The sequence below is a fragment of the Heloderma suspectum genome, chromosome 2 (genome assembly GCF_057233095.1).
Source record: "Heloderma suspectum isolate Gila_16-S chromosome 2, 16-S_ref, whole genome shotgun sequence".
Taxonomy (NCBI): Eukaryota; Metazoa; Chordata; class Lepidosauria; order Squamata; family Helodermatidae; genus Heloderma; species Heloderma suspectum.
This window is the reverse complement of record NC_139459.1, coordinates 213,590,615-213,616,841: the sequence shown is the minus strand read 5'-3', so window position 1 is coordinate 213,616,841 and position 26,227 is coordinate 213,590,615. Positions and strand designations below refer to the sequence as shown.

At 46.4% G+C, this 26,227-nt stretch overlaps 2 protein-coding genes across 2 annotated transcripts in view; both read left to right on the top strand.

Annotated features, from left to right (window-relative positions):
• Positions 1 to 2,177, top strand: part of GAA (alpha glucosidase) — a 30,627-nt gene extending 28,450 nt beyond the window's left edge. The window contains exon 19 of the mRNA XM_084837727.1: positions 2,061 to 2,177. Coding sequence (XP_084693853.1) covers positions 2,061 to 2,111 — 51 coding nt within the window. The 3' untranslated portion in view covers positions 2,112 to 2,177. The remainder of the gene's footprint in view (positions 1 to 2,060) is intronic.
• Positions 2,178 to 2,280: 103 nt separating this feature from the next.
• The window catches only part of CARD14 (caspase recruitment domain family member 14), a 30,139-nt gene continuing 6,192 nt past the window's right edge, over positions 2,281 to 26,227 (top strand). Inside the window, exons 1-16 of the mRNA XM_084837726.1 lie at positions 2,281 to 2,466; positions 7,304 to 7,538; positions 8,037 to 8,174; positions 8,834 to 9,159; positions 11,708 to 11,878; positions 12,439 to 12,558; positions 14,022 to 14,147; positions 14,867 to 15,010; positions 17,541 to 17,672; positions 17,966 to 18,093; positions 19,272 to 19,369; positions 21,308 to 21,353; positions 23,153 to 23,342; positions 24,563 to 24,689; positions 25,197 to 25,434; positions 25,946 to 26,009. Of these exons, the coding sequence (XP_084693852.1) occupies positions 2,425 to 2,466; positions 7,304 to 7,538; positions 8,037 to 8,174; positions 8,834 to 9,159; positions 11,708 to 11,878; positions 12,439 to 12,558; positions 14,022 to 14,147; positions 14,867 to 15,010; positions 17,541 to 17,672; positions 17,966 to 18,093; positions 19,272 to 19,369; positions 21,308 to 21,353; positions 23,153 to 23,342; positions 24,563 to 24,689; positions 25,197 to 25,434; positions 25,946 to 26,009 (2,325 nt within the window). The 5' untranslated portion in view covers positions 2,281 to 2,424. The remainder of the gene's footprint in view (positions 2,467 to 7,303; positions 7,539 to 8,036; positions 8,175 to 8,833; positions 9,160 to 11,707; positions 11,879 to 12,438; positions 12,559 to 14,021; positions 14,148 to 14,866; positions 15,011 to 17,540; positions 17,673 to 17,965; positions 18,094 to 19,271; positions 19,370 to 21,307; positions 21,354 to 23,152; positions 23,343 to 24,562; positions 24,690 to 25,196; positions 25,435 to 25,945; positions 26,010 to 26,227) is intronic.

Here is a 26,227-nt window from a genome sequence, read left to right as displayed (position 1 = left end):
TGCTGTGGAGCAGTATATAAATATTGTAAATAAATAAACAAACTGATATTGTGGGAAAGAGAACAGAATACCAAACTGTGATGGGATATTGTACAATAAATCCCAAGAAATCACTCATTTGTGCTGGCCTGCCCTCGCTAGCCTATTGCTTTGCAGTTTGCTACATAACTGAGAATCAACTCAGTCCCCACTCGGCCATGGAAGCTCACTGGGTGACTTTGGGCCAGTCACACACTCTCAGCCCAACCCACCTCACAGGGTTGTTGTTGTGAGGATAAAATGGAGAGGAGGAGGATAATGTAAGCCGCCTTGGGTTCCTTGCAAGAGGAAAAAAGGCGGGGTATAAATGCAATAAATAAATAAATAACATATGGCTGACAGATGTGTCATATCAGTCTGCGTCACAGATGAAAGGGGGTGTATTTTTTTTACCTGCAGTTCCTGGGTGTGCATTTCTTTGCACTTCCAAGGACATACATACAGTCCATAAGAACATCACTACCTTGCAGATTTAGACCAAAGGTCCATCTAGTCCATTGTTCTGTTTTCACATTCTCTAGGACAGGCGTAGGAAACCTGGTGCCCTCTAGATATTTGGAATACAACTCCCATAAGCTCCAGCCAACATAGCCAATGGTCAGGGATTATACGAGTTGCAGTCCAAAATGTCTGGAAGGTACCAGTTTGCCTACCAATACCCTAGGAACTAGAACTCCAGAGGAGGCACCTTTTTTAAACAGGAGATCTTATAGGTATTGCCCTTGAGAAACGTTTTGATACAATGCTTTAGCCAATGTACTTTTTGGGATTTGCCACCCAGCTCCAGTTTGAACATCCCCCTTGCCCCCCCCCTTTGGTGTTTTTCTGTCTCTAGCGGTGGCCATCAAAAGTCCTTGGGAAGCTCATGAGCAGAGCATGAGGGTGATGGCTAAATCCTCTTGTTAGTCTCCAGCACCTGGTACCTAGAGATATATTGCTGCTGAGCATAGACTACGACTCTCAGCATTCCTGACCATTGGCCATGAAGTCTGGGGCTGATGGGAGTTGATGTCCAAAACATCTGGAGGGCACCAGGTTGGGGAAGGCTATTGCAGTCACTTCCCCAACCTGGTGCCTATCTACAGCCAATCAATATAAGTCGCCTGGGGTTCTCAGATTTTTTAAGTGAAGATCATTCCTCACATACCTTCACTCTTTCCACCGACATTAAGTAACATTTATAGCACAATTGGAAGTAAGTCACATTGTGCTGAATGGGGCTTACTCCTACGTAAGTGTGCGTAGGATCGCAGCCTTAAACAGCACTCGTATTGTCATGCTTAGGCTTTAATCCCATATACACTTACTTAGGCTCAAGCCACACTGAACTCAATGGGACTTCCTTCTGCACATACATGTATAGGATTGCACTGTTAGTGAATTATTTCCATACTCTAGGGCATAGTGTCTAGGCTGTCAAAACAAGTGAGTCCCATAGATGCAAAATTTGGTGTCTGAGTGAGAGATGTTATATCCTTCCACCTTACCTGATACCAAATGAAAACATATTTCTGAAGTTTGGCGTCAGAACTAGAATTGTTTCTGATACATGTATTTCTGTTTCACAGGGGAGTTGCATCTTTGATCCACTCAACATTAGTAGGATGTTTTTCTACTAATATTAATTTTACCTTTTATTATTTTAACATATATTTTGTTATATTTATTATTGTTTTATTATTTATTATTTCTGTGGGGGTACGTCTGTATCCTGGCTCCTCGGTCTTATCAACTGTTTCATCAAACGGCCCAGAAGAGACTGCCCTGCCCCCTGAAACATATCCCTCATCACAGTGTATCTATGTGTGGATTTTAATTGTAAACCATTCTGGGAGCCAAGCATGTCTGAAAAGCAGGATATAAATATAACAAATAAAGGCATTTACTTGGAAGTGAATGCCACTGATTTCAATAGATGTAGTTTCCAAGGAAGTACATTTAGATATTGTATAATTGTGTATAATTATTGGTATTCAAAATTATCAGGTAGATATCTCTGTGTTTTACTGTTCCATTCACAGGTGAGAAACCAATGTGAGAAGATAGTGACTGTCCGAAGGTCAGACCAATGAAACTATCAAAGAGTCAAGGGACAATTTGAACTCAGGCACCCTAGCATTAATCCTTTAGCTTCAGCCATGTTGATTACTCTTCAGCTAGAACCAGAAGGAAGTCTGAGTAACCATAGATGCCTTGTGGTGCTGCAATAGAGCCATACACCCCTGATGGATTAATGCATCTTGTAGCCTGGCACTGTGCCCAGGAGGAAGAGCTACAGCTGGATACATTAAATCTCCCTGGCAGGCCAGAGCTGGCTGTCCTGAAAAACCTGTTTGTTTGCTGCTCTTCAAAAATCAGTCACTCTCCAAGACATCAAGCACCAATATGTCTGTAACAACGTTCACGGCTGTTGATCATTGGGAACAGGTAGGACTAGCAGGGTCTCTGATTTTGCTTTCATTTATTCCAACCAGGGAATGGACTGGCCTGTGAAAGAGGGAAGCACTGCTCCCACTTTGATGAGAGTGTTCCTAGCCTCAGTCATTTAGTATCATGGCCAGGCAAAGGAGCTCAGGAGATGGGGATGAAGCAGGTTGCTCTGTACTTGGAGGACCGTAGTCTGGATTCAAGTCTCCTCGTCCTGTTCCTCTTCTTCTATTTACCTTGGCATCCCAAATGCAGGCCTTTAAGGACAGTGACGCTGGCACACTGCAAGCTCCGTTGTACAGAGAAGGATAGGGGACTCAGAGACAAAACATTTGGGAACAGGATATAGCTCCTTGACTGCATCATTGCTCTTACCCAACAGGTTCCCCACTTCCAAACTAGTTAAGAACTAGAATCCTGGGGGGGGGGGGGGGGAGATGGTGATTTTTCTCATTCCTTTGTTTTCCCACAATGGAACCCCAGAGTTCTCGTTCTTCCCTTTCTCCACATTTAACTTGCAAAATATCACTTCCTGTTTTGAAAAATGTCAGATAATCTTCATATTCAGTGAGTCTGCATTCCCAATTGTTCAGTGGTCTGAGAAATACAGTGTAACCGTGGACTAAACTACATGTTATGGTGGAGCTCATGTTTGGAGCTCCTAAGGTAATTTTCCATTTGTAAAAGCAAGTAATACTCTTTTTGTAAGAGATGGATTGAGGCAGAGGCATGGGGGGGGGGGGCGGTCTTACACTTCTCCCTTGTGTTGCAGCCCAGATTCAGATCGCCTACCCAGAGCTGATACAGAGCCTGTAAATTTTCCCTTCCATGGTTAATAGTAGCTCCAGGGGGGAAATCTGGATCAAGATTGCTGCATAGGGTATGTGTGTCAGGGGAGGGGGGAGAGAATTAGACACCTGTCCCTCTTGCATCATGGCCCCAACCCAACTGAGGCTATGGCTGCTTTCAGAAATATCAAATTACAGTGAAAACTCCAAACACAGAGCTGCAATGTAATGGCTCAGTTTGCACATCATAACAATCCAGAATTAACAAAAACTGGGTTGCTGAGAAGATGAGCAGGAAGAAGCGGGCCTTCTGGTACCTGCTGCCCACCTACTCCCACTGTAATTAACAACCCAGGGACACTTTGTCCCCTCTCTGCCTGTGTGTCTTTGGGGAGTGTCTGCCAATCAGAGTAGACAATACTGAGCTAAGTGGAGCAATAGCCTATCTCAGTATAAGGCACCTACATAATAATAATAAAAAATAATAAGTAGTGACTTGCCTCTGCACAGTGCTATGTACATCTACAATACTGTATATATTAATGAATACATAAGTAAGGGAGAATATATAGTAGAAGAACTATACAGGAAAGATCTTAATGTCCCTGATAGCCATGATAGTGCGGTCACTGAACTTGAGCCGGACATCCTAGAGAGTGAAGTCAAGTGGGCCTTAGGAAGCATTACTAACAACAAAGCTAGTGGAGATGACAGAATTCCAGCTGAGTTATTTAAAATCCTAAAAGATGATGCTGTTAAAGTGCTGCATTCAATATGCCAACAAATTTGGAACACTCAACAATGGCCGCAAGACTGGAAAAGGTCAGTTTACATTCCAATTCCAAAGAAGGGCAATGCCAAAGAGTGTTCAAACTACCGCACAATTGCGCTCATTTCACATGCCAGCAAGGTGATGCTCAAAATCCTACAAGCTAGGCTTCAGCAGTATGCGAACCGAGAACTACCAGAAGTACAAGCTGGGTTTCGAAGAGGCAGAGGAACTAGAGATCAAATCGCCAACATTCGCTGCATCATGGAGAAAGCAAGAGAATTCCAGAAAAACGTCTACTTCTGCTTCATTGACTATGCTAAAGCCTTTGATTGTGTGGATCACAACAAACTGTGGCAAATTCTTAAAGAGATGGGAGTACCAGACCACCTTACCTGTCTCCTGAGAAACCTGGACGAGGGTCAAGATGCAACAGTAAGAACCAGACATGGAACAACCGAGTGGTTCAAAATTGGGAAAGGAGTACGACAAGGCTGCATATTGTCACCCTGCTTATTTAACTTATATGCAGAGTACATCATGAGAAATGCCGGGTTGGATGAATCAGAGGTCGGAATTAAGATTGCTGGGAGAATTATCAACAACCTCCGATATGCAGACGATACCACCCTAATGGCAGAAAGCGAAGAGGATCTAAAGAGCCTCTTGTTGAGGGTGAAAGAGGAGAGTGCAAAAGCTGGTTTGAAACTCAACATTAAAAAAACGAAGATCATGGCATCTGGCCCTATCACTTCCTGGCATATAGAAGGGGAAGAAATGGAAGCAGTGACAGATTTTACTTTCTTGGGCTCCAAGATCACCGCAGACGGTGACTGTAGCCATGAAATTAAAAGACGCTTGCTCCTTGGGAGGAAAGCTGTGGCAAACCTAGACAGCATAGTAAGAAGCAGAGACATCACCGACAAAGGTCTGTCTAATCAAAGCTATGGTTTTCCCAGTAGTAATGTATGGCTGTGAGAGCTGGACTATAAGGAAGGCTGAGCGCCGAAGAATTGATGCTTTCGAACTGTGGTGCTGGAGAAGACTCTTACGAGTCCCCTGGACTGCAAGGAGGTCAAATCAGTCCATCCTAAAGGAAATCAACCCTGACTGCTCATTGGAAGGACAGATACTGAAGCTGAAGCTCAAATATTTTGGCCACCTAATGCGAAGAGAAAACTCTCTGGAAAAGACCCTGATGCTGGGAAAGACTGAAGGCAAAAGGAGAAGGGGACGGCAGAGGATGAGATGGCTGGATAGCATCACCGATGCAATGAATATGAACTTGAGCACGCTCCGGGAGAGAGCGGAGGACAGGAAGGCCTGGCGTGCTATGGTCCATGGGGTCACGAAGAGTCGGACACGACTGAACGACTGAACAACAACAAGTAAGGGAGCAGGAAACTAGTATCCTGAGGTTTCCTGCTCCCTTAGTTATGTTGTTGGGGTTTTGTTGTTGTTTGCATTTGATTTAGGGAAGGAAGGCAATTTCTATCCAGGCCTTGATAGGTTTTGTCCCTACCAGGCACCTCAGATTCTCCTGAATGTTCCTTTCCAATATTATGGTTTCCCCCCTGCTGGCTAAGCACTGATGTGTATAAAATGGAGGTGCATACTGAGTGGACTTTCCTCTGTTTGGTCAGCCCATCAGCTCTTCCAGTTGCAATATTGCTCTCTGCCACTTCCTTTCGGATAGGAAGACAAATATGGTTGGTTGAAACATGGAGGAGAAGAAAGGTCCTTAAAAAAATAGGATAATGTTCTCCTTCCTGTCTTCAATAGTGGAAATTTATCTGTTGGAAATTCCTGCCGTGGAAATTTCTTACCTCTGTTGCCTCTAGGTATATGGGGTGTATGCTAGTATGTGACTGTGGTCTGTAAAAGGATCCTACTGCTGTTGTTATTACTTAATATTTTAATTAGCACCAACCATATGCAAGGCACTGTGAGAAATACATCACCGACAGGGTGCCTGAGTGTAACACAGTCTCCTTTATAACTGTTCTAGCCTTGACTATGCAAGATGCAAATGCAGTGTTCTACAGGGCCGGTGTAGACATGGAAATTAATTCTGATCTAGAGGTAAGTGGCTCAGGGGCCTATCCAGCACCTTTCAGAAGTTCACACTGTAAATGTAAATGAATATATACACACACACACTTCCCACAGTGGTGAGAAGTTTCACAGGCAGCACTTTGAGCACTGGGGACATAAGGTATATTTGTAATGTTTGTTCTCAGATATACAAACAGATCCTAAATGGAGGGAAACAGGCATTCCCACTAGGGAGAATCGCGACTTAACGACTGAACAACAACAACAAGGGTTGGAAGGGGCCTACAAGGCCACTGAGTCCAACCCCTGAAGATCCCCAAGAGAGCAACTTGGATGGTCCTGCAGGTTGCACCCCACCCTCACCCACCCCATTTTCAGCTAACTCCTGCTCTGTCTTTGAAAAATGTCAGCTGGTGTTTCTGTGCCCCTTCCCCATCAGCTGGTGGGGTTGTCACCTTCTCGTAACTCATATGGATATCTCATCCAAACACACAGAGAGATTCTCAACCTAACAGGAAACCATCTCCTTACCATTAGCTCCCATTGATGAAACATCAGCCATTCACTCTGGATCATTAACAAGCAATCCGTTGTCAGCAGTCTAAAGAAAAGGTCTGCCAGAAGTTGTAACTCTCTGAATAGATTTACCTCTGAGGTTCACTTAGCCCATGTGACTGGTTGTAATAAATGTATTGATTGAGACTTGTAGGCATTTCACGATGCCTTCTTGTGCTCTGCTTGTGACACACTGTAATGTGGGTTCTGTGTATTCTGCACACCCACAAGAACTAAAATTATATGACTTGTATATATGATGAAAAATTGAACCAATTTGCATATATTCTATTTCTGCTAGTCATGGGGAGGAACAAGGCACTAAGAAACTGCTCCCTTACCACTGGAAATTTTAATGCAGCCACTCTACTGGCTCTTGAGATGTCATCGTCTACACCATTTCAAGGATTGTTTTGCATTCATAAGAGCTAGGAACTTTCTAGAATGAAAGAAAAAATAATTCTCAAGAGGACTGAATTCTGCACCAAGTATCAAATGTGGTGTTTTTGATACTGCCTCTAGGCTGGGATTTGGTTTCTGCCATACTATATATCAATTTGGAACAGGAACTGTATCTAATGAAAGGCTACACCATAGACCTTTAGAGCTTCATGAATAACATTCTGATTTGCTGTCCACCAAAACTATCAAATGTCTCTTGTCCTTCCAGGTTCCCGTTATGGCAGAGGCTGGAGCAGATGACTCCAACTTGGTCGACCAAGAACTCCGTGACATGGATGAGGACCGTTTATGGGAGATGGTGGAGGGCCATCGCTACAGAATTGTGCGTGGTGTCTGCCCGAGCCGGCTTACCCCCTACTTACGGCAGGCCAAGGTGCTTGGTCAACTGGATGAGGAAGAGGTGTTGCACAGTCCTCAGTTCACAAACAGTGCCATGAGAGTAGGTGAGCAGCCTGGGTGTGGCAATGTTGATGAGACATAATAAGGCACATCTACCTGCTTCTGGGGTAGACAGATATTTCTTCATTGCTCCTGGATGGAATGGGGAAGGGAGGCAATATAGCCCCATGGAAGCTTGTAGGTTCTGTGAACCCAGCTACCTCATCGAGGTTACACTGATCCTCACCTATAAGTTGATGGGGAGGACAGCCAACTTTAGGGGCAAACTTAGCCTTTACGCACGGGATGTGGCGTACTCTGAAAAAGAGAATGACCTCATCCTGTAGGGAAAGGGAGAGTTGCAGCTGTCCTTGCCTGCAAATTGGTTGTGTCACCTCTGGAGGGAAGGCTAGCTACTGACACAAATCTTTGGGCTGCTATTACATCCCTAGTGAGAAACATATCCACCATGTTTCTCTGTCTGGGCAGGCTGGGTCTTTGGGCTCCTTTCCAATGGGGCTCCCCATCCCTTTACACTGCTGCTTTTTCTAATTACCTTGCAGGTCACATGCTGGATCTCTTGAAATCCCGTGGGAAGAATGGAGCACTTGCTTTTCTGGAAAGCCTGAAGCTCCACAACCCTGATATTTATGTGCTTATCACTGGCTTGGAGCCTTCCATAGATCACAACCATTTTAGTGGTGAGCTTTTCTGATCCCCACACCCCACTACAGAGCTCCTCGTTTGGAGCTGGCTATTGAGGAAATTTTCAGCCCCAGAGTTATAACCTGGGTTGGCCCAAGGACAATTTGCTGCCTGAGGCTAAGGACAAAATGGTGCCGCCCTCCATTCTAGATACAGAAGCAGACTAGACTAGCAGTTGAATCTTACTTCACCACTAGCAACAGGACAGCATCCTCCATCACACCTGAAAGCAGCAAGCTAGTTTCAGGGGTGCAAGAGAGATTGCCCTCCAATAGTGGGGAATTATGAGGTGGGGGCTCAGGAGGAATGGCTGGAGGGAGTGCCACTACTGCCCCCCAGCATCTGCTGCCTGAGGCGGTTGCCTCACTCTGCCTAATGGTACTGACCCTGTAGCAAGTCCTCAGTTGATTGACAAAGGCGAATCTGGCCTGGCCCAAGATATTTTGGCACCTGAGGCAGATTAGCAAAATGGTGTCTCTTCCATACACACCAATTCCCACCCCAACCCCAGCTCCCCCATACACTCTCCTGGCAGTAAAAATATAATAAATAACTATTTGCTGCTTTTTAATGGTGTCACAATTCTGGCACCTGAGGTAGAAGCCTTGGGTCTGGACCAGGACAAAGGCCTAAATGTTTTCTCCCTTACCACTAGACCTGATTGAGAGCTCCCAGCTGACAGAATGCTTGGCCAAGGCAGTGAGCAGCCTGCAGGAAGAGCTGAGTCAAGAGAAGCGACAGAAGCTGTCCCTCCTCCAGCATTGCCGCAAGCTGAAGGAGAACACTGCCCACCTGGAGGCCCAAGCCGAAAGTCTGCGGGGCATTGAGGCCGAGTGTAACCGCATGAAGAGGGAGCTCAGTGCCCACTTCCATGAGGCACTGAAGCTTAAAGATGAACTTTATGGCCTCTCCTTACGCTACAGCAGTGCCCTGCAAGAGAAGGACCTGGCAGTTACCCGCTGCCAGAGCCTGCAGGAAGAGGTGTGGCAGGGTGTGGAGCTCAGCTGGGCTTGTGACATCGTATGAGGGTGGCAAGGTGTCCTACTTTACAGAGGACGGTCCTCTATTTTGAAGGTGCCCTCTGGTTGAAGGGCTGTCCAGTTCAAGTCTGGTTCAGATATAAAGGACCCTAAGAAGGGAGAACAGGGGGCTTGAAATTACCCGTCAGTAGTTGTTAGCACCTGGATAGCAGACTGAGCAGGCAGGCACACAGGTTGCCTGGTCAGTCTTCTCCACTATGGTGTGGTTTATTGTATTTCTAGTTAAACTGTAGTAATTATTTCCAAATTTGCAATATATATAGGGGGGGGAATCATAGAATAGTAGGGTTGGAAGGGGCCAATAAGACCATCGAGTCCAAGGATATGCTCATTTCATGCAAATCCATGTCCTCTTTTTGTCCTCTTTTTCAGTGATGCATTTCTTCTTTTTTGGCAATGCACACTGGCCACCCTAGATTGTGCTAGCAGTGACTGGTTGCCATCAGTGATGATGAGTGCGGATACATGTCTTGTCTTGGTGAAATTCCCAGAGTCTTTTCCTGGTACTCTAAACTCAATGATTAATGTGGACAGAATGCCTAGCCAAAGCTCCAGAACATTTTTGCTGGTAATCTATGGCCATCTGCACCGGCCCACTTTTACTACTGAATGTTATAGAATCAAAGCCAGACCAAGTCATTTTACTGCCTGAGGTTAAGGACAAAAACTGATTGACTGGCATTTTTTTTCCCCCATACTGGTGTTGGGACAGCATCCTCCTGAGGGCAGCTGGCTAGCTTAGGGGGTGTGTAGCAGTCTGTATGGCCCACACAGCTCTGTCCTCCAACATCTCCCCATCATTCCCCCTCCCCCAACATCTGTCACCTGGTGGAAATCTCATTCTGCCTAATGGTTGGGCTGGCCCTGTATAGAATGTAGGAAGCATTCGCTTACAAGAACTGTCCAGCTCAGTATCCTGTCTCCTGGAGACAGCCATTTATGCTGCAGATTCAGCAAAAGACACAGCCCATCTACCCAACAGAAAACTGAAGAGAGGCCATCTGGCCCTTGAAAGGTCTGAGTGTAATTTGTAATGCATACTGATCTGTTTATTTGGCTGAAGCTGATATAATATACAAATCTGTGGAGGCTTTGCATGTTATGTGATTATGCTATATAATTTAGAATGGAGATCCCTCAATATCCATCTGCTGGAAGATTGTAGGGTTTCCTAAAAGTTGGATGACTCCTAAAATGCCTGGTTTCTTACACATATCAGCTTATGTGTTGGGTATTATTGGCTTTTAGAGACAGGGCAGTGGGCTAAAACAACCATTGGGCAGTTGTGATGTCTTTAGGATTGCACACCATTTTCTCTTTCCCCCTGTGCTGTGATTGGCCTTATCTTTGCTGTGTTTAACTGGTGATGTTACAGAACGTTCATAGGACTGGAGTGTAGAAGACGACAGCTCACAGTTAGTGCTTATAAGCGGGACCTGCAATAAATTGTTGTAGGTATTCTCACCTCCTAGTAGGAGTGCTCCTGTTCAGGGTTTCTGCCAGCTAGCCATGCCCTCCTCCAGGAAAAAAAACTCAAGCAGGGCTTTCCACACCCTCATCCCCTCCCAGTTTTCTATTCATCTTTTTCAATGGACACTCCATATTCTGTGGCTACTAAGCATGCTCAATCCTCTTTCAGCTGTTTGCGGGGAGCAGCCTGCAGTAAGTCTCACCCTCTTTGGGGTCTTCCATTAGGTGAGTCTAGTGCTACACCACACAAGGGAGCACCAAGAAGCAGCCCCAGATTGCTGTGTCTGCTGGGCATATCTTGCAGTCACATGCTTTAGACCCCAGTCCAGCTGGTAGCACTAGATTTGCCCCCTTAGGTTTTAGGTTTGGGGTTTGTTTGTTTTGTATTTCCACAAAACTGGAGCATTCTGATACCACCCTCCTCTTTCTTGGTCTCCCCATTTTGGCTCAATTTATGTTGGCACTCACCATGTTAATTTAAGAAAGCCAGTCTGGTGTAGTGGTTAGAGCATTGGACTGGGACAGGGGAGACCCCACTCAGCCATGAAGCTCACCGGGTGTCTTTGGGCCAGTCATTGACTCTCAGCCTAACCTGCCTCACGGGGTTGTTGTGAGGATAAAATGGAGGCAAGGAGGACCATGTAAGCCACCTTGGCTGCCTGGCAAGAGGAAAAAAGGCAGGTACAAATGTAGTAATAAATAACATTTTATCTGGGAAAGGCAGAAACACCACATGAAACTGTGAGCTTGGAGACGTTTTTTCCAGGGGCGCTGTATGGGAGCAGTGCTTCAAAGAGCCTTGAGGCCCCATAAAAACTCAAAATAATACCATCATCCATCCTTTGGAGGGAAAAAGGTGGGATATAAATGCAATAAATAAAAATAGCAAGTGATCTTAAAACCAAACCGTCAGATGATCCCATGTTCCAGAGTTAGTGCCACAAACTATTTTGTAGATGTTTTGCATTTTGGTCTTGATCACTGCTTTTTCTTCCTTTCTGCATTCCTGCCCATGGTAGCTCTACCTGATGAAGCAGGAATTGCAGCGAGCCCAGGTGTCCTCATACTGCGAAAGGGAGAGGACCGCAAGAACTACTGGGGACCTGCAGCCACAAGTGGACGAGCTTTTGATGCTGAAAGAGGAGAATGAGCGTCTCAAGTCACTAGTGGAGCTGGAGACCTTCAGTGTGGTAAAAGAAATCTGCAAACTATGTCCACAAACACATCCATATAAGTTGCACCTACACTGCAGACCTAAACTGATCCCACAGTTTATTTCCTTTGCCCAGGTGATCCTAGGAACTGTAGTTCAGTGAGGCAGGCTAGGTCTCTAACAGAGAGTTCTTAGTGACCTCACCAGGCTACAATTTCAGGAGAAGCTGGGACAGGTCAGTTGGTGCATGAGAACCAATACTGACTCTCAGTATAGATGTGCCTGAAGAGTGTTTGCTCAAGAGCATCTTCTTACAAACTTACACCAGAGACATTTGTGCAATTTGGGGTCAGGGAAATTGTTTGCACATGTTTCAGCAAAATGGAGGATGGGTTTGCAATGCACAACTCTCCTCTGACTGCATGATGTTCCTGTACATTTGCAGTTTGGCTGCGGTGGCCCTAGCTTGAGGAGGGGAGGCAGATCGTCATAGCTCTACCCTCCGCATCTGGGTTGCTGTCTTGTCCATGCCTCTCTGGGCAGGGCCCGGGGTGAGGGTGGAGAAGCTTCTCTAATGAACCTGTCTCATTGGGTCAGGTGCAGAAAGACATTCTAGAGCAGAACCTTGATGATGCTCTGGAAGGCAAGCAGGAGCTGCTGAACCGTATCCACTCGCTGAGGGAGCAGGCAGTGCGTGCAGAGAATCAGCGCAAGCAGGTGAGAGGGCTGGGCTGGGCTGGGCTGGCCATGGGTGCCTTTGCACAAGACAGAGAAGTAAAGTCTCTTTCCAGCCCATAAGTGATGTCAGGAGAGTTCAGCTAATGTACCTGCAGTAAGTCTCACTCTCTTTGGGGTCTTCCATTAGGTGAGTCTAGTGCTACACCACACAAGGGAGCACCAAGAAGCAGCCCCAGATTGCCATGTCTGCTGTGCATATCTTGCAGTCACATGCTTTAGACCCCAATCCAGCTGGTAGCACTAGATTTGCCACCTTCTAATTTCAACAAATCCTCTTGCAGTTAGTGGTGCCATGGTAAATTTTGAAGTGCAGGCGCTCATCGTGACAATCCCCACAGCCACACATCCCAAGGAGAGTCCCAAAATGCAGACCATTGTGTTGATCTGTATCTATTTCATTTCATTTATTATGTTTCTATACTGCCCAATACACAAAGCTCTCTGGGTGGTTTACAAAGATTAAAAACCATTAAAATACACTGTACATAGTATTAAAAAAACCCATTTCCACACAAACATATAAACCCACAGCACACACACACAGACACACAGATATCTAAAGGATGTTAAACAATCAACAATAAGAAAAATCTGTGTGTGTGTGTGCGCGTGCGCATATATGTGTATACACACACATACCCCAAAGAGCAGCAGTACAGAGCACAAAACCCAATTTAGTTTTGTGGACCAGCTGACGGTCATAGCATAGTGAGTTCCCAGCACCAGGGAGAAATGTTTCATCTCAAAGTCAACAAACTAGTTTTAGCAGTTTTTCTCTCCATCAGGAGTAGATCTTTTGTAAAGCCAATGGGTCTGAATTGCTCATTCAAGACTTAGCCACCCCAAAATACTTGGCATTACAACAGAGATCGCTGGCAACAATATATTGTTGCTGGGGAAATCCTTTCCCCCCCACCTACTGTGAGGATTGCTGGTAAGCTCAGAGGGAACAGGGAGGGGTGGCAGATGGCATCGAAAAGGAATAAAACATCTCAGCACTTCGACCCTGTGAGCCCTGACTCTGCTACACCACTGCTTGCAGTTATGAGGTGGTGAGAGCAATGCCTCAGTGCCTGAAGAACAATGGCATGGAGGCAGTTAGGTCATCTAATTTGACAGAGCTAATGCAGGGTTGATGTTCTGTAGTTCTGGGCTTGGTCTCAAGGAGCAGTTGTAGCAGTGCAGTTAAGAGCCGGAATTAAAAGTCTGCAAATCTCATCTCAGCCTCGAACTCATTGGGTGGCCATAGGCAAGCTGCTAGCCTCAGCTTCATTCCCATACCTTAGTCTGTAATATGAGGTTAAAAAAATATAGGCCACATGATACTGTTGTTGTAAAGATTACCTACATAATGTATGTGTGTAGAGCTTTGGGGTGTCAGGGGAGGACTGTGATATGAATACTGGAGGCTATTCTCTTGCTACCTTTGTGTGCTTATGCAGTGCTGGGAAGAAAAGGAACACACATTGATTGAGTGCTGGAAGATGAAGGTGGACTGTGAGATCTACAAGGAGAAAATCAGTGCCCTCCAGGCACAAGTGGCTGACCTGCAGAAAGAAAGAGATCAGGTACCTGGAGCTCTGACTAGTAAGGAGAAGGAGCTTTTTAGAGCAGGTGACAGGAAGCTTCCCAAAATAAGGGAGGAGATGGCTTCCCAGTTGCCTAAAACTGCAGAATGTTGCAGCTGCTACAGAAATGTTCCATCCATTACTTGCTGTCACAGAATGTCCAATAACAGGACTTGGCACCTGTTGCTCTCTGTGAGGTTATAGCACAGGGGTGGGCAACGTGGCTCTCCAGATGTTTTGGCCTACAACTCCCATCAGCCCTGGCCACTATAGCCAATGGTGAGGGACCATGGGAGTTGTAGGCCAAAACATCTGGAGGGCCACAAGTTGCCCACCCCTATTCTGGTGGGTGGTTAAATATATATCAGCAGTTGTGACAAGTCTTCCTGTCCAAATCAGCTGCCTTCTTCATTTTGTTTGTTGAAATGGCCACATGTAGTTGTGGTATTCAAAAACATACAAGCATCAACCTTAGCAGAAGCCAGTCCAATAAAAAGTATTGTGGTGATTACTGTGGCATTTTCTGCTGGACATGCCCCAACGTTATGTTGATGCTCAGAGCCCACAGTAAATTACTCACTGGAGCCTTTTAAACAATTGTGAGAAGTTTTGATGTCTCTGTGCATTTTGTACTGCTCCCTGTTGTTGCAGATAGTTTTTTTCTGTTTGTTTTCTCCCAAAGCCCTTGTTGAGGGTGTGTTTCTCTCCTCTTCCCCTAGGCCTACAGTGCCAGGGACATTGCCCAGCTGGAAATTTCCCAGAGCCTCCTGGAGAAAGATTCGCTCCGGCGCAAAGTCTTTGAACTCACTGATGAGATCTGTGAACTCAGGAAGCAGGTGGGCCTGAGTGGCTCAGCCTTGATGGTGAGGTTTGCATTGAGAATGAGTTGCATGGATGTGCATGGCAGAGGAGAGTAAGGGATAATAAGGCTGATCCCCCTTGTGGTAGGAAAGAGTTGGGTGCTTCTTGTTCTTCTTCAGTCGTTCAGTCATGGCCGACTCTTCGTGACCCCATGGACCACAGCACGCCAGGCCTTCCTGTCCTGCACTTTCTCCCGGAGTGTGCTCAAGTTCATATCCATTGCATTGGTGATGCTATCTAGCCATCTCATCCTCTGCCGTCCCCTTCTCCTTTTGCCTTCAGTCTTTCCCAGCATCAGGGTCTTTTCCAGGGAGTTTTCTCTTCGCATTAGGTGGCCAAAATATTTGAGCTTCTAAGTCCCTGTCTTTGAAAGACTGCCTTGTAAGATTCAGCAGTGCAGAAGATATAGATCTGGGTTTGCATTAGGGCTACCAACTACTCCAATTTTATTTTCCTTCTTCTACTGGCCCTCCTGTGGATTTAACAGCAGAGATTTAGGAGGTGATTATTTTCCTGGCATGGAGATACAATGCTGGGAATGCTTCACCTATTTTTGTGTATGTCAGGCCATTCTTAATTTAAAGGCACTGGTGCAGGGTGAGCAAACATAGCTGGCAACTCTAGCTAGTGCAGCACCTTGACGCTGCTCTCTACTATACCTCCGTTTCATGCCTTGAAGCAGTATTCTGTATGCAGATTCCACTGTTCATCCTCTGTTTACTCACAATTAAACCAGTGTTTCTGTCCCTTGGTTCTTTCTTATACAAACCTTTGCATTGCCTTCTATTATGTCTCACTGATTAGTTCTCCTCCGGCCTTGCCTGGAGTCCCTCTTGGCCTGTGATATATTAGGGCTCCCTGTTTCATTTCTCCTACACACCAGCTCTTTATATATGTTCCCTGCTACTTTCCACAGGGCAGGGAAGTCTTCTGTCAGCTGAGGCACTCTTTTTGCTTCTGGATTAAAATGGGAGGTTCACTTCATTCTTACACATGAAAAGGTTTGTTTTCAAACCATGTAATAATAAGCGTTATCCCACCCTCAGAGGAGTCCAGCCCTTGCTTTTCTGCATGAGTTCCTTTTCTGGCCATGCCTCTTGATCAAGCACAGAGATTCATACAGAGATACAACAGGCATCCTCCGTGGAGGGCAGATCACGCTGTTGTGTGATGCATTGGGAGTGATTGGAGGACCCAATCACAGCTGATGCAGAGAGGGACAGAATGACCTGCCTCCAACAGAGGCTAATTGGAAGGAGGCATGCCCAGAACAGTAAATCATGCCAAGGAGGATGGCCAGTCCTACCATTAGGCAGAATGTAGTGGCCACCTCAGGCAGTAGATACTGTGTGGAGACATTACCGGCAGCCTCCCCAGTTTCCCCTCTGTTGTAGGAGAGTGCTGTGTGGGCCACATGGCTTGCCCTGCCCTGAATCCCCTAAGTTAGCCTGCTGGCCCCAGGGGGGGTGGCAGATGCTGTCTTGTCACCAGTGTTGAAGTAAGATTCAACGGCCAGATGGGTCAGCTTCTGTATGTGGAATGGGGGCGGCTGTGGGGGGGGGAATTTTGTCCTTTTCCTCAGGCAGCAAACCTCTTGAGCCAGCCCTGTTCAGAGATGCAGGATGCAGCCTCCCTTTAGGAATGGGTCCTTCAGGCTCACAGAAGCCAGTGATGATTTAAAGTTTTTTTATTTCTCATGGCATATTAGCAGTTCTCTTGTGATAGATCTGTGTCCTCCAAAATACAGAGAGCTTCAGCTATTGGGCGGTATAGACATGAAATGAAATAAATAAATAAATAAATAAATTTTGTAAATGACTGCTACAGAGGATAGGAGAGAAGCGGCAACCTTCACTGCCGGCAGCCATGGAGCTGCGCCCTCCTATATCTGCGCTGGAGGCACGATGCCATTTTGTACCTTGTGAGACAAGGGTGTTGTCAAGGGCTCCTTGGAGGGCTCTTTCAGTCTAATCCAGTAGCCAAGTCCAGATGCAGACAAAGGGATTCTTTTCAAAGCTTTATTCTTCTTTTACAACTTACAACTCTACAGGTAGCAACTAGATCTGAGCAGCAGCATCCCTATGCCCGAAGTTGGAACAGTTGGTCCCCGTTTGAAAGGCAATTACTGGCAGACCCCTGAATATAAGGACTAGGGAGAATCCCTCCCCTTTTCTCTTAGGTCCTCTGGGCGCAACCGTTCTTTGAGCGCCAACTGGGCGCTACGCCTCCTTTCCGCGCTCTCCATTTGGCGCCGCTCTCTGCGTCTGCGCCGCGCATCCAACCAGTCTGCTATCGGTGCTGGGTCACTCCCTGGACTGCTTTCTAATCTAGGAATGTTGGTGGGAGGAATCTCCGTCAGCTGCGGGCCTTGGGAAAAAGGGGCGCGCTCCTCTCCCAGGAGCGACTGCTCTTCCTCCGAATCAGAACTACTCTGGGATTCTATGGGCTCAGTGTCCACCCTGACAGGTGTCTTCTGAGAGCTCTCTCTCCCCGCCACTGCCTCCCTCTCTATCTTTCTTTGTGCTTCTTTAGCAGGTACCGGGGAATGGGCCCGCCAGCTCCGAGCCCAGGGAACATTGTCCAAAGAAGAAGCAGCGTCTGGTGCGCATGTATGCCATCTGCCCCCGGGATGACAGCCAGGACAGCTTTTTGAGCATGTCTGAGGTGTATAGCTCACTCCCATCCCTCCCACCCCAAACCCTTCATATTTTCTCCAATTGCAAGATAGTGGCAGGGAGCATAGGAGGATACTGTCCACCCAGAGTGTCTCTCACTGGTCCTTTTCAGTTCTAGTGAGAGCCCAGTGGCCTGTCTCACAAGGTTCCATTCTTTAGGACATGGACAACCTGGGTACAAGAGCATTACTTTATTCCTTGCCCTGAATAGCAGGGAGGGGGAGGGGGAGATTTGGGCCCACCCATGTTGGAGTGTTCTTACAGCCTTCTTCTGTTTTGCAGTCTTGGTCCGATTTAAGCCACAGGTCAAGTCAAGAGCAAGCAGAGAGCTTTCGGTCGTGCAGCCCAGTCCCACCTTGTAAGCATTCCCTGCAGAGGAGAGCCATGCAAGAGAGCTCTTTTTCCAGGAGGTGAGTACACCAGGGCTTCCCATACCATGCACTTCTGTCTACTGCCAGTTCCCATCTACACTTGGGGGGCGGGGTGATATGTATGTTTTTGGGACTGTGTTTTTTTAATCACCGTTTTGATACAGAACTTTGGCAAAGCAGGCAAATCTATTGATTCCCCCCCCAAATGTATTGCAGATGTTTTAAAACATCCAGTTGTTTTGCGAAATTTCAATAAGGGGTTGGGAGCAACTAGGAATTATATGGAGATATGCAGATATCCCTTCCTGCTTAATTCTGGAAGTTCCATAAACAACTCTTCTGGATTCTTTCTAAGCCTTGATCAGATGTTTCCCATATATTTTCTTTACAGCCATGAGGGCTAGAAACTTGCTCCCATATGTCTTCATGTACCACCAAATTCTGTGTAGCACACCACAATCTCCAACCATGCAGATGTTTGGCTTCACTGCAATATGTGTCTGTTCTAGTCCCAATGAAGGAACCTATAAGGAAGGAGTGTTTAAGGATAGTTCATGGTATTTGTAATTCATAGAGTGTTTTTACATGTATAAAACATCTTAATTTTTTCTACTCTCTCAACCACCCTGGCAGGTTACTCTTAGTCCCATTTTACAGAAAGGAAACTATGGCTGAGAGGGAGTGACTTACCCAAGAGCACCCAGTGGATCTGTGGCAGATGTCACAGGGAGAGGCATGATTGGGAGGAGAAGTTATCCCATAGCCAGGACTAACCCTTTACCCAATGAACTACTCTGGCTTTTATCCTCCAGAGACTGCAGCTCAGCAGAGAGCATGATGATACATCACAGCACCAGGATAAATCCTTGCTTGATGCACAGTTCTTGTGTACCAGTCCTTTTCAGAATTAAAAGTCTGGTCAGGGACTAAACTTCCTTAGAGCTCCTTGTAAACAAAGTAGGAAGGGTAGATTTAGTGCTGGGGCTGGACATGAGGGAAAGACAAAACAAGACCAAAGGTAATACTGCTCTGAACCAGAGCTCCCTTGTTGAATAACACACATATATAGATAATGGAAGTAGGAGAGTGGCAACCCCCTCAGGAACCTGTTGATTGAAGTGACTTTACTTTGACTGAAGTGCTTTACTTTGACACTGTGTGATGTTATCGTCTCAGTTCACACTCTTTTATTTTCCCCTTACGTATTTCTTCTCCAGCAACAGTTCCCAGGAGTTTCTGGAGGAGGATTTTGCTTTTATCTCTGAGGAGAAAATGGAGGATTCCCCTTTTGAGTATGAGATGCTGGGAAAAGATGGTAAGATTTCCCCACAGGGAGCAAACTTCTTCCTGTATTTGCTACCCTGCTGGGCAAGGGGAGGGGAGAACTGTTCCCCTTGGGAAGTCATGTGTATAATTACCTCACCCTATCTAGTTAGCTCAGGGAAGACTATAGCAGCTTCACTTAAAATGGCTGGTCTCCAAAGGGCATAGAATCTAAGTTGGCCCTTCACTTGAGGATAGATCAAATCAATAATATATATAATAGTATGACATTTATAATTTTTTTAAAGTACATTACTAAGACTTCAGATTCAAATCTGTGTGGAAAATAAAAAACAGAGGCTATAATTCCTGCGTAGTGGCTTATCATCAGAGCTGGCCCTACCATTAGGCAGAGTGAAGCATTTGCCTCAGGTGGCAGATGCTGGGAGGTGGCAGCAAGGTATTGGAGGACAGACTTATGTGCCATGTGGCCTGCCCTGTGCCCCCTAAGCTAGTTTGTTGCCTTCAGGTGCGGTGGAGGATGCTGTCCCATCCTCAGTGTTGAAGACAGATTCATCTGCTGGTCCAGCTGGCTTTTTTTTTTACATGGAATGGGAGGGGATCCCATCTTGTCCTTTGTCTCAGGCAGCAAAATGCTTTGGGACAGCCCTACTTTTAATCATGACCTAACAGAGTCTGTTAGCAATAAAATGTGCACTGTTTGCTGTTGGGTCCATTCTGTTTTCTAAATATTTGCTTGATAGAGAATATTAATTAAATATTGTAAATACTGACAAAACAGTAGTTAATCTGTCATATAATACTCACTGAGGAAATTTTTTTAGAAACAAGCAGTTATAAACATACTAGTACCTCTGTCATATAATATTTTTAAAAATTCAGACAGTTTTTCCTGCTCCAGGTTTTTCAGTTTTAAAAGCATGTTTTTTTGCTCTTTAGAACATAGCAGTACTGTTGCTGGTTGATGCTATTTTAACTTGTTTTTCATTTTATCTTCATTTTGTATTTTTTTAATATTTTATGTGTCTAACTCTCTTTTTTCTGTATACCGCCCAGAGAACTTATTGTTAATGGGTTATATTAAACTGGTGATGATGATGATGATGATGATGACAATAATAATCTGAAACCTATATTAATAGCATCAGATGTTCAGACTTGCCTTTCTGCGTCAGCCAAATTTCCTCTACTTCAGCAATTTGATTCCAGTAGTGGACAGCCAGTACCTCTGGAAGCTGATAAGCAGGCCATGAAAATATTGGCCTTTCCCTTTTGTGCTTTTTCAGGTTTTGATACTAGTGCTTCATGATAGAAGTAAAAAGTGAGTGGAAACCTACCAACATAAAAATGGTTCCTGTTCTTCAGTCTGCTGCTGGAACAATACCAACAGCATGCAGAAATTCCTGGTTATCCTTTTTGTCCATATCCAAAGAGCTGTAGTGCCCTTCTGGGAAAGTCTTGAGCATGAGCCAGTCAAAGATGAGCTCTTTTAAGTCCCATTGGTTTCAATGGGAGAGCATGTCTTTCCAACTGAAATAAAAGGGAAATGAACTTTGGCTGGATCACTTCCAAGACTTACAATGAACAATAAACATTATATAATTTCCAAAGAGCAAATAAAAGCTGCCTGGAAGCCTTGTTCTTTTCCACTACAATCTGAAGCGGGGGGCCTCTTTCCACTCTGGCAGTTTTTCTTCTGAAAATGATGCCTCTCCCCAGTTGCTTTTCCCCCCAAATGGGAAAAGATATGGGTGCCCACATCTAGCACGGTGAGGGAGACACAATGAGCAAACCCTGAGAGTCACTAGCCAAGCATTTGTGTAGCATACAATGCATCTGGTCTCTTGCTACAGAAATTATTGCCCCTTATCCATTCCTGGGTGGGCAGCTTTGCCCAGTTAGTGGATGACACTAGAGATCAACGAGTGATCGCTTTGCTCTCATCTATTCAAACATTTCTTCCTTACAGATGGCGCCTCCCTGTGGCTCCCCATGGACCCCTGCATCTCAGAGAGGTAAATCTCATGTGCCAGACTACAGGCAGTTTTGGTCATAAGTATCCACAGGCTCAGAGCCTCATGTGGTGCAGAGTGGTAGGTGGCAGTATTGCAACTGAAACTCTCCCCACGACCTGAGTTCGATCCCAGCAGAAGCTGGGTCCCAGGTAGCTGGCTCAGGTTGACTCAGCCTTCCATCCTTCTGAGGTGGGTAAAATGAGTACCCAGCTTGCTGGGGGAAAGGTAGTCACAACTGGGGAAGGCAATGGCAAATCACCCCGCTACAGTCTGCCATGAAAACGCCAGCGAAAGCAGCGTCCCTGTAGGAGTCAGCAATGACTTGGGGCTTGCACAGGAGGAAACTTTCCTTAGAGGGGCCATGGTGGCTTAGTGGTTAAGACGCTGAATTGCAGACCGGAAGGTCAGCAGGACAGCAGTTCGAGACCCGGTGCTGCGTGACGGAGTGAGCTCCCGTCTTCAGTCCCAGCTTCTGCCAACCTAGCAGTTCGAAAGCAAGAAATTGCAAGTAGATAAATAGGTCACGCTTTGGCGGGAAAGGTAACAGCGTTCCATGCACCTCGGTGTTCAGTCATGCCGGCCACATGACCACGGAAGCGTCTTCGGACAGCGCTGGCTCTTCGGCTTAGAAATGGAGATGAGCACCACACCCTAGAGTTGGACACGACCGGCTGGGGACACCTTTACCTTTATCCACAGGCTCAAGGCCCCAGTCAATAGCAACAGTGATGAGGCTTGCCTCAACATCTGAGACATCTCTGGTAGGGACAAAAGACAAGGACCGGGGTGAGACAGTCATGAACTGGGGTCCATCTGGAAGGAAAGGCTCTTCTGGCATCCAGGGCAAACTGAGATTATTAGCCAAGGAGTCCACCTGAAGGCAGATGGCAGGGAGGTGTAAGGAGTAGGATGCCGGCCGAGAGGTGAAGTGGGTACAAGAAGGTAAAAGAGCAGCAGAAATGGGTAAAGAGGTGTAGAGTTTAAGTAGGACAGGCAACAACACTTGGGTAGCAAGCCAGGTAGCCTGTTGTTCAGGTGAAGGACTGTAAGCTTCCCTGGAAGTCATTATACCTAGCAGGGGTCATCAAAAGCCAAGTGCCCATGTGTGTATACACATCCATGTGGTCGCACACAGGCCCAGTGTTTCTGACAGTATGTGCATTCTGGCATTCCCCCTGGTCAAGAATAATCCTTCCTGGGCAATGCTGCCATTATTTTGGCACTGGTATTTTGAGAGAGATGTTATTGCTGCTCATCTGCCTGGGTACTTCACGAAGCCTCCATCCATGTAAGAGCTGAGCACGGACTTTAACAGGCAGGACTCACCATTGTATAAATGAGGCACTTGACTACGTTTGTGGCAGAGATGGGAATTCAGCCCAGGTCTTCCATACACCTGCACCAACAGTTTATGCCTCCATTGCTGCTCCTTTCTCCAGACAAATTAGCAGGTTTCAGACAGCGTGCCTGCAGGCTGCTCCACTGGCCGCTTGCCTTTTGCCTGTTCATCTCCAACAGAGATTGCAGGTATATTTTTTGCATAATGCCAGTATCTGGTGATTAAAACTTCAGGGTGATAATATTCTGCCTTGATCCCCAGTTGCTTTTGGTTGTTATATTGTGACCTGAAATCCTTTTCTGTAATAAATGGAGAGATCTCCAAACTATGAACAGGTGATTGCCACTCAGTTGAGACCAGGGCAGGAGCCAAGTGGCAGTGGGCGAAAGAAACGGGGAGATGCATATCTGGGAGGAACCAATACTCACCTCTCCTCACAGCTTAATTTCCCTCTCCTCAGTGTGCCAATGCGCCGGCGGCTTGCACAGCGCTTCCCCAGCCGCATCACTACCATTGCCTTCCAAGCCAATGCTTTGCTGGAACAGATCAGCATCATTGGGGGCAACCAGACTGGCATCTTCATTCATCAGGTCAAACCTGGCTGTGCTGCTGATGAGATGTCCTTGTCGCCAGGCCATCAGATTGTGCTGGTAAGATGTACATATCTCTGCACTGCAAATCCCATTCCTGGTCTCTTCTGCATCCCTAAGGAGCAATGTCTTTTTCCCATGGAGATAACATGCTTCCCTTTGAACACTTTACTCATTCTAGTGACATCTTTATCTCTGTGTAATGGAAGAGCCCAAGGAATGACCATCTGGCAGGTATTCCGTGTGGAAGGGAGAAAATGAAATGGAAAAAGCATTTTGATGGGCAGGGAAGGTAGTTCCAGTGCTCCTTGCAGTTACGTCCAGTAGAAGCACAATGATGCTAGTGCAAATGCTATGCCCAGAGCATTAACACACAGGATAATTGTGCTTTCTGTGGTTAAAGTATTTATTTATAATATTTTTATCCTGCCTCTCAGCCAAAAAGGCTCCCAGAGCGGCTAACATATTATCATTAAGACAAGATGGTCCCTGCTCACAGTCTTACAACCTAAAAAGATACAACACACAAGGAAAAAGGAATGGGGAGGGAAGAGGGGCAAAAACAAGTTTTTCAGCGGGCCTGATGGAATGGCTCTACTTCCCCCTCTCATCTCCCTCAGCATAGCCTGCTTGAATGGCTGCTGGTGGTGTTAGTAATTCCCCAGCAGTTCCGTTTAGCAGTTTGAGCAGTGGGAAGCTGCAGTTCCCCTGCATCTGAAGTGCTTGCTGGGCACATTTTGTCTGACTCATGATGAAGAAATTAGTCATGGTTCAGCAGGAATGACAGCTTCTGGAACAGCCCTGAACTGAACCCGACACGTTCTAAGGTGACATCCACAAGAGCAGAGGCTGCCCAGTGTGGGATATATATAGGTACAACCTGCTGGGCTCCCTTCAGAGTGACACATTTCCACAACTTGTTAGGAATGTACTGCCCCAAGGCTAATAACTAGCTGAAAAGTTGACCAGAGGAGATTGCTCTGGGCAGTGAACCATACATTTCACATTACTGAGTACAGCCCTAGTGCAAGGCATTCAGCTCAGCTTCTTCTGTCCTTCCTGGGGCTTCAGTGTCCCCTTGCTCTGCCAAACCATGAGGTCATCAGGCACTTCCCACAAAGGTCTTGTTGTGACCTGAATATAGCAAAGGACTCTCCTCTATGCAGGTTGTCCAATGGACTGACCACCCATCTGGTCATCTGTGTCTAAGGCCCTTCACCAGATGGCTTTGGTCCACAAGTGATCTTTTGCCCAAGCTTTGAACCTCTTTGAATTTGTAGGTGGATTATGGCGTCATGGAACCGGGTTTCAAGGTTGTGCTGGAGGATGCAACGCTTGAGGAGGCTCTTGGAGTCCTGGAGAGGGTGAATGGCTTCTGCTGCCTGTCTGTCAGGCCCAACATGGAAGGTGAGGGAGTCTGCTTGACTGCCTGCTGGTTGGAAGGGCAAAAGGTCACTAGGAATTAGCCTCAGGTATGCTAGGTGACTTCCAAGGAGGTCTTGTCATGAAGTAAGGCAAACAGCAGATTTGTGGGCACCATTAAGAGTGGCATCCTGCGAAACAGACTGATGGAACTTCTCTTGGGAAGTTCTCCTGCACAAGCCCAGCTGTAGCAGATGAAAACTGTGCAAGAGCACTTCAATGAGGACTGTGCTGGAGAACCTTTTGTTGATTTGTGCCCCGTGTTAATCAGTATGAATGAGGAGATGCTATTTAGATTTTCTGCCTCAGGCATCAAAATGTCCTGGGCTGACCCTTGGTATCTCACTGGCCAGGGACAGAGTCTGCAGGACTCCTGACTGGGAAACTGTTGTTGCTGTTGCTGCAGCGCCCTCTCTCTACTGCCTCTCAACCCACCTACTGCCGCTCTCTCTCACGCAAACACACCATTGCCAATACTTCCTGCTCCACTAGGTTACAAGAAGCTCCTAAGTGACCTCAGCTCCAAACTGGTGACATCCGGGGACTCCTTCTATGTTCGGTCCAACCTGTGCCTTGAGAGGCGGGCAGCTGGGGAGCTCGTAGTGGGCTGCCATGACATTCTGCATGTCACAGACACCGTGCGTGAGGGCCAAGCCCAGTGGAGTGCCTGCCAGGTGAACCCCTACACCATGAAGGACATGGACGCTGGCACCATCCCCAACTACTGCCAGTGAGTATCGCCATTTGAACAGGCCTGTAGCAAGTAGCAAGCGCACTCATGCCCAGTGGCCAATGAAGGTTTATTGGAAGTGTTTTCATGCTGCTCCTCAGCCCAAAAGGCTGAATTGCTTAGGGACTTTAATATATCAAGCAGTATAAAAATATTGTAATTAATAATAAAATAAATTAAAAGGCTCCTGGAGCAGCTTACATGCAATCAGGAAAACAAGGCAGTCCCTGCCCACAGTCTAAAAAGACATGACACACAAGGCAAAGGGGATGGGTAGGGGAGAGTAAAAAATTAAGTAATCTTTTACCAGGGCTGGCGGAATGGCCCTGCCTCTCCTCTTCCTCACTACAGCCTGCTGGAATGGCCACTGGGGGTCACAGCTGAGGGAGGAGGAGCCTTCATGGTGGTGGTCTTCAGCAGGGCCAGTGGAATGGCCCAACTTCCCCCCTTATCTCCCTCACATCAGCTCCCTTCTCCCTAATGCCTTCCTGTCCCCTTCTCTTCCCTCTAGGGCACAGCAGCAACTCATCACCCTGATCCAGGAGCTGGCCCAGAAGAGCACGGTTTCTCACAAAGTAATGGGGGGATCCTATGACATAACTTGAGCAAAGAATCACTATGTCATGATAGCTGACACAGCCAACAGTCAACAACCATGGAATTGTCTTGTGCAGACTCTTCCAACACTTTTATCCACTGGTTCTGACTGGTTGTGCCACTGTAAGTCATAGTGTCACCTTGCTGCTGTTCCTTCCTCCTTTTCCTGCTTTGGAGGGATGATGTATTGTCCCTG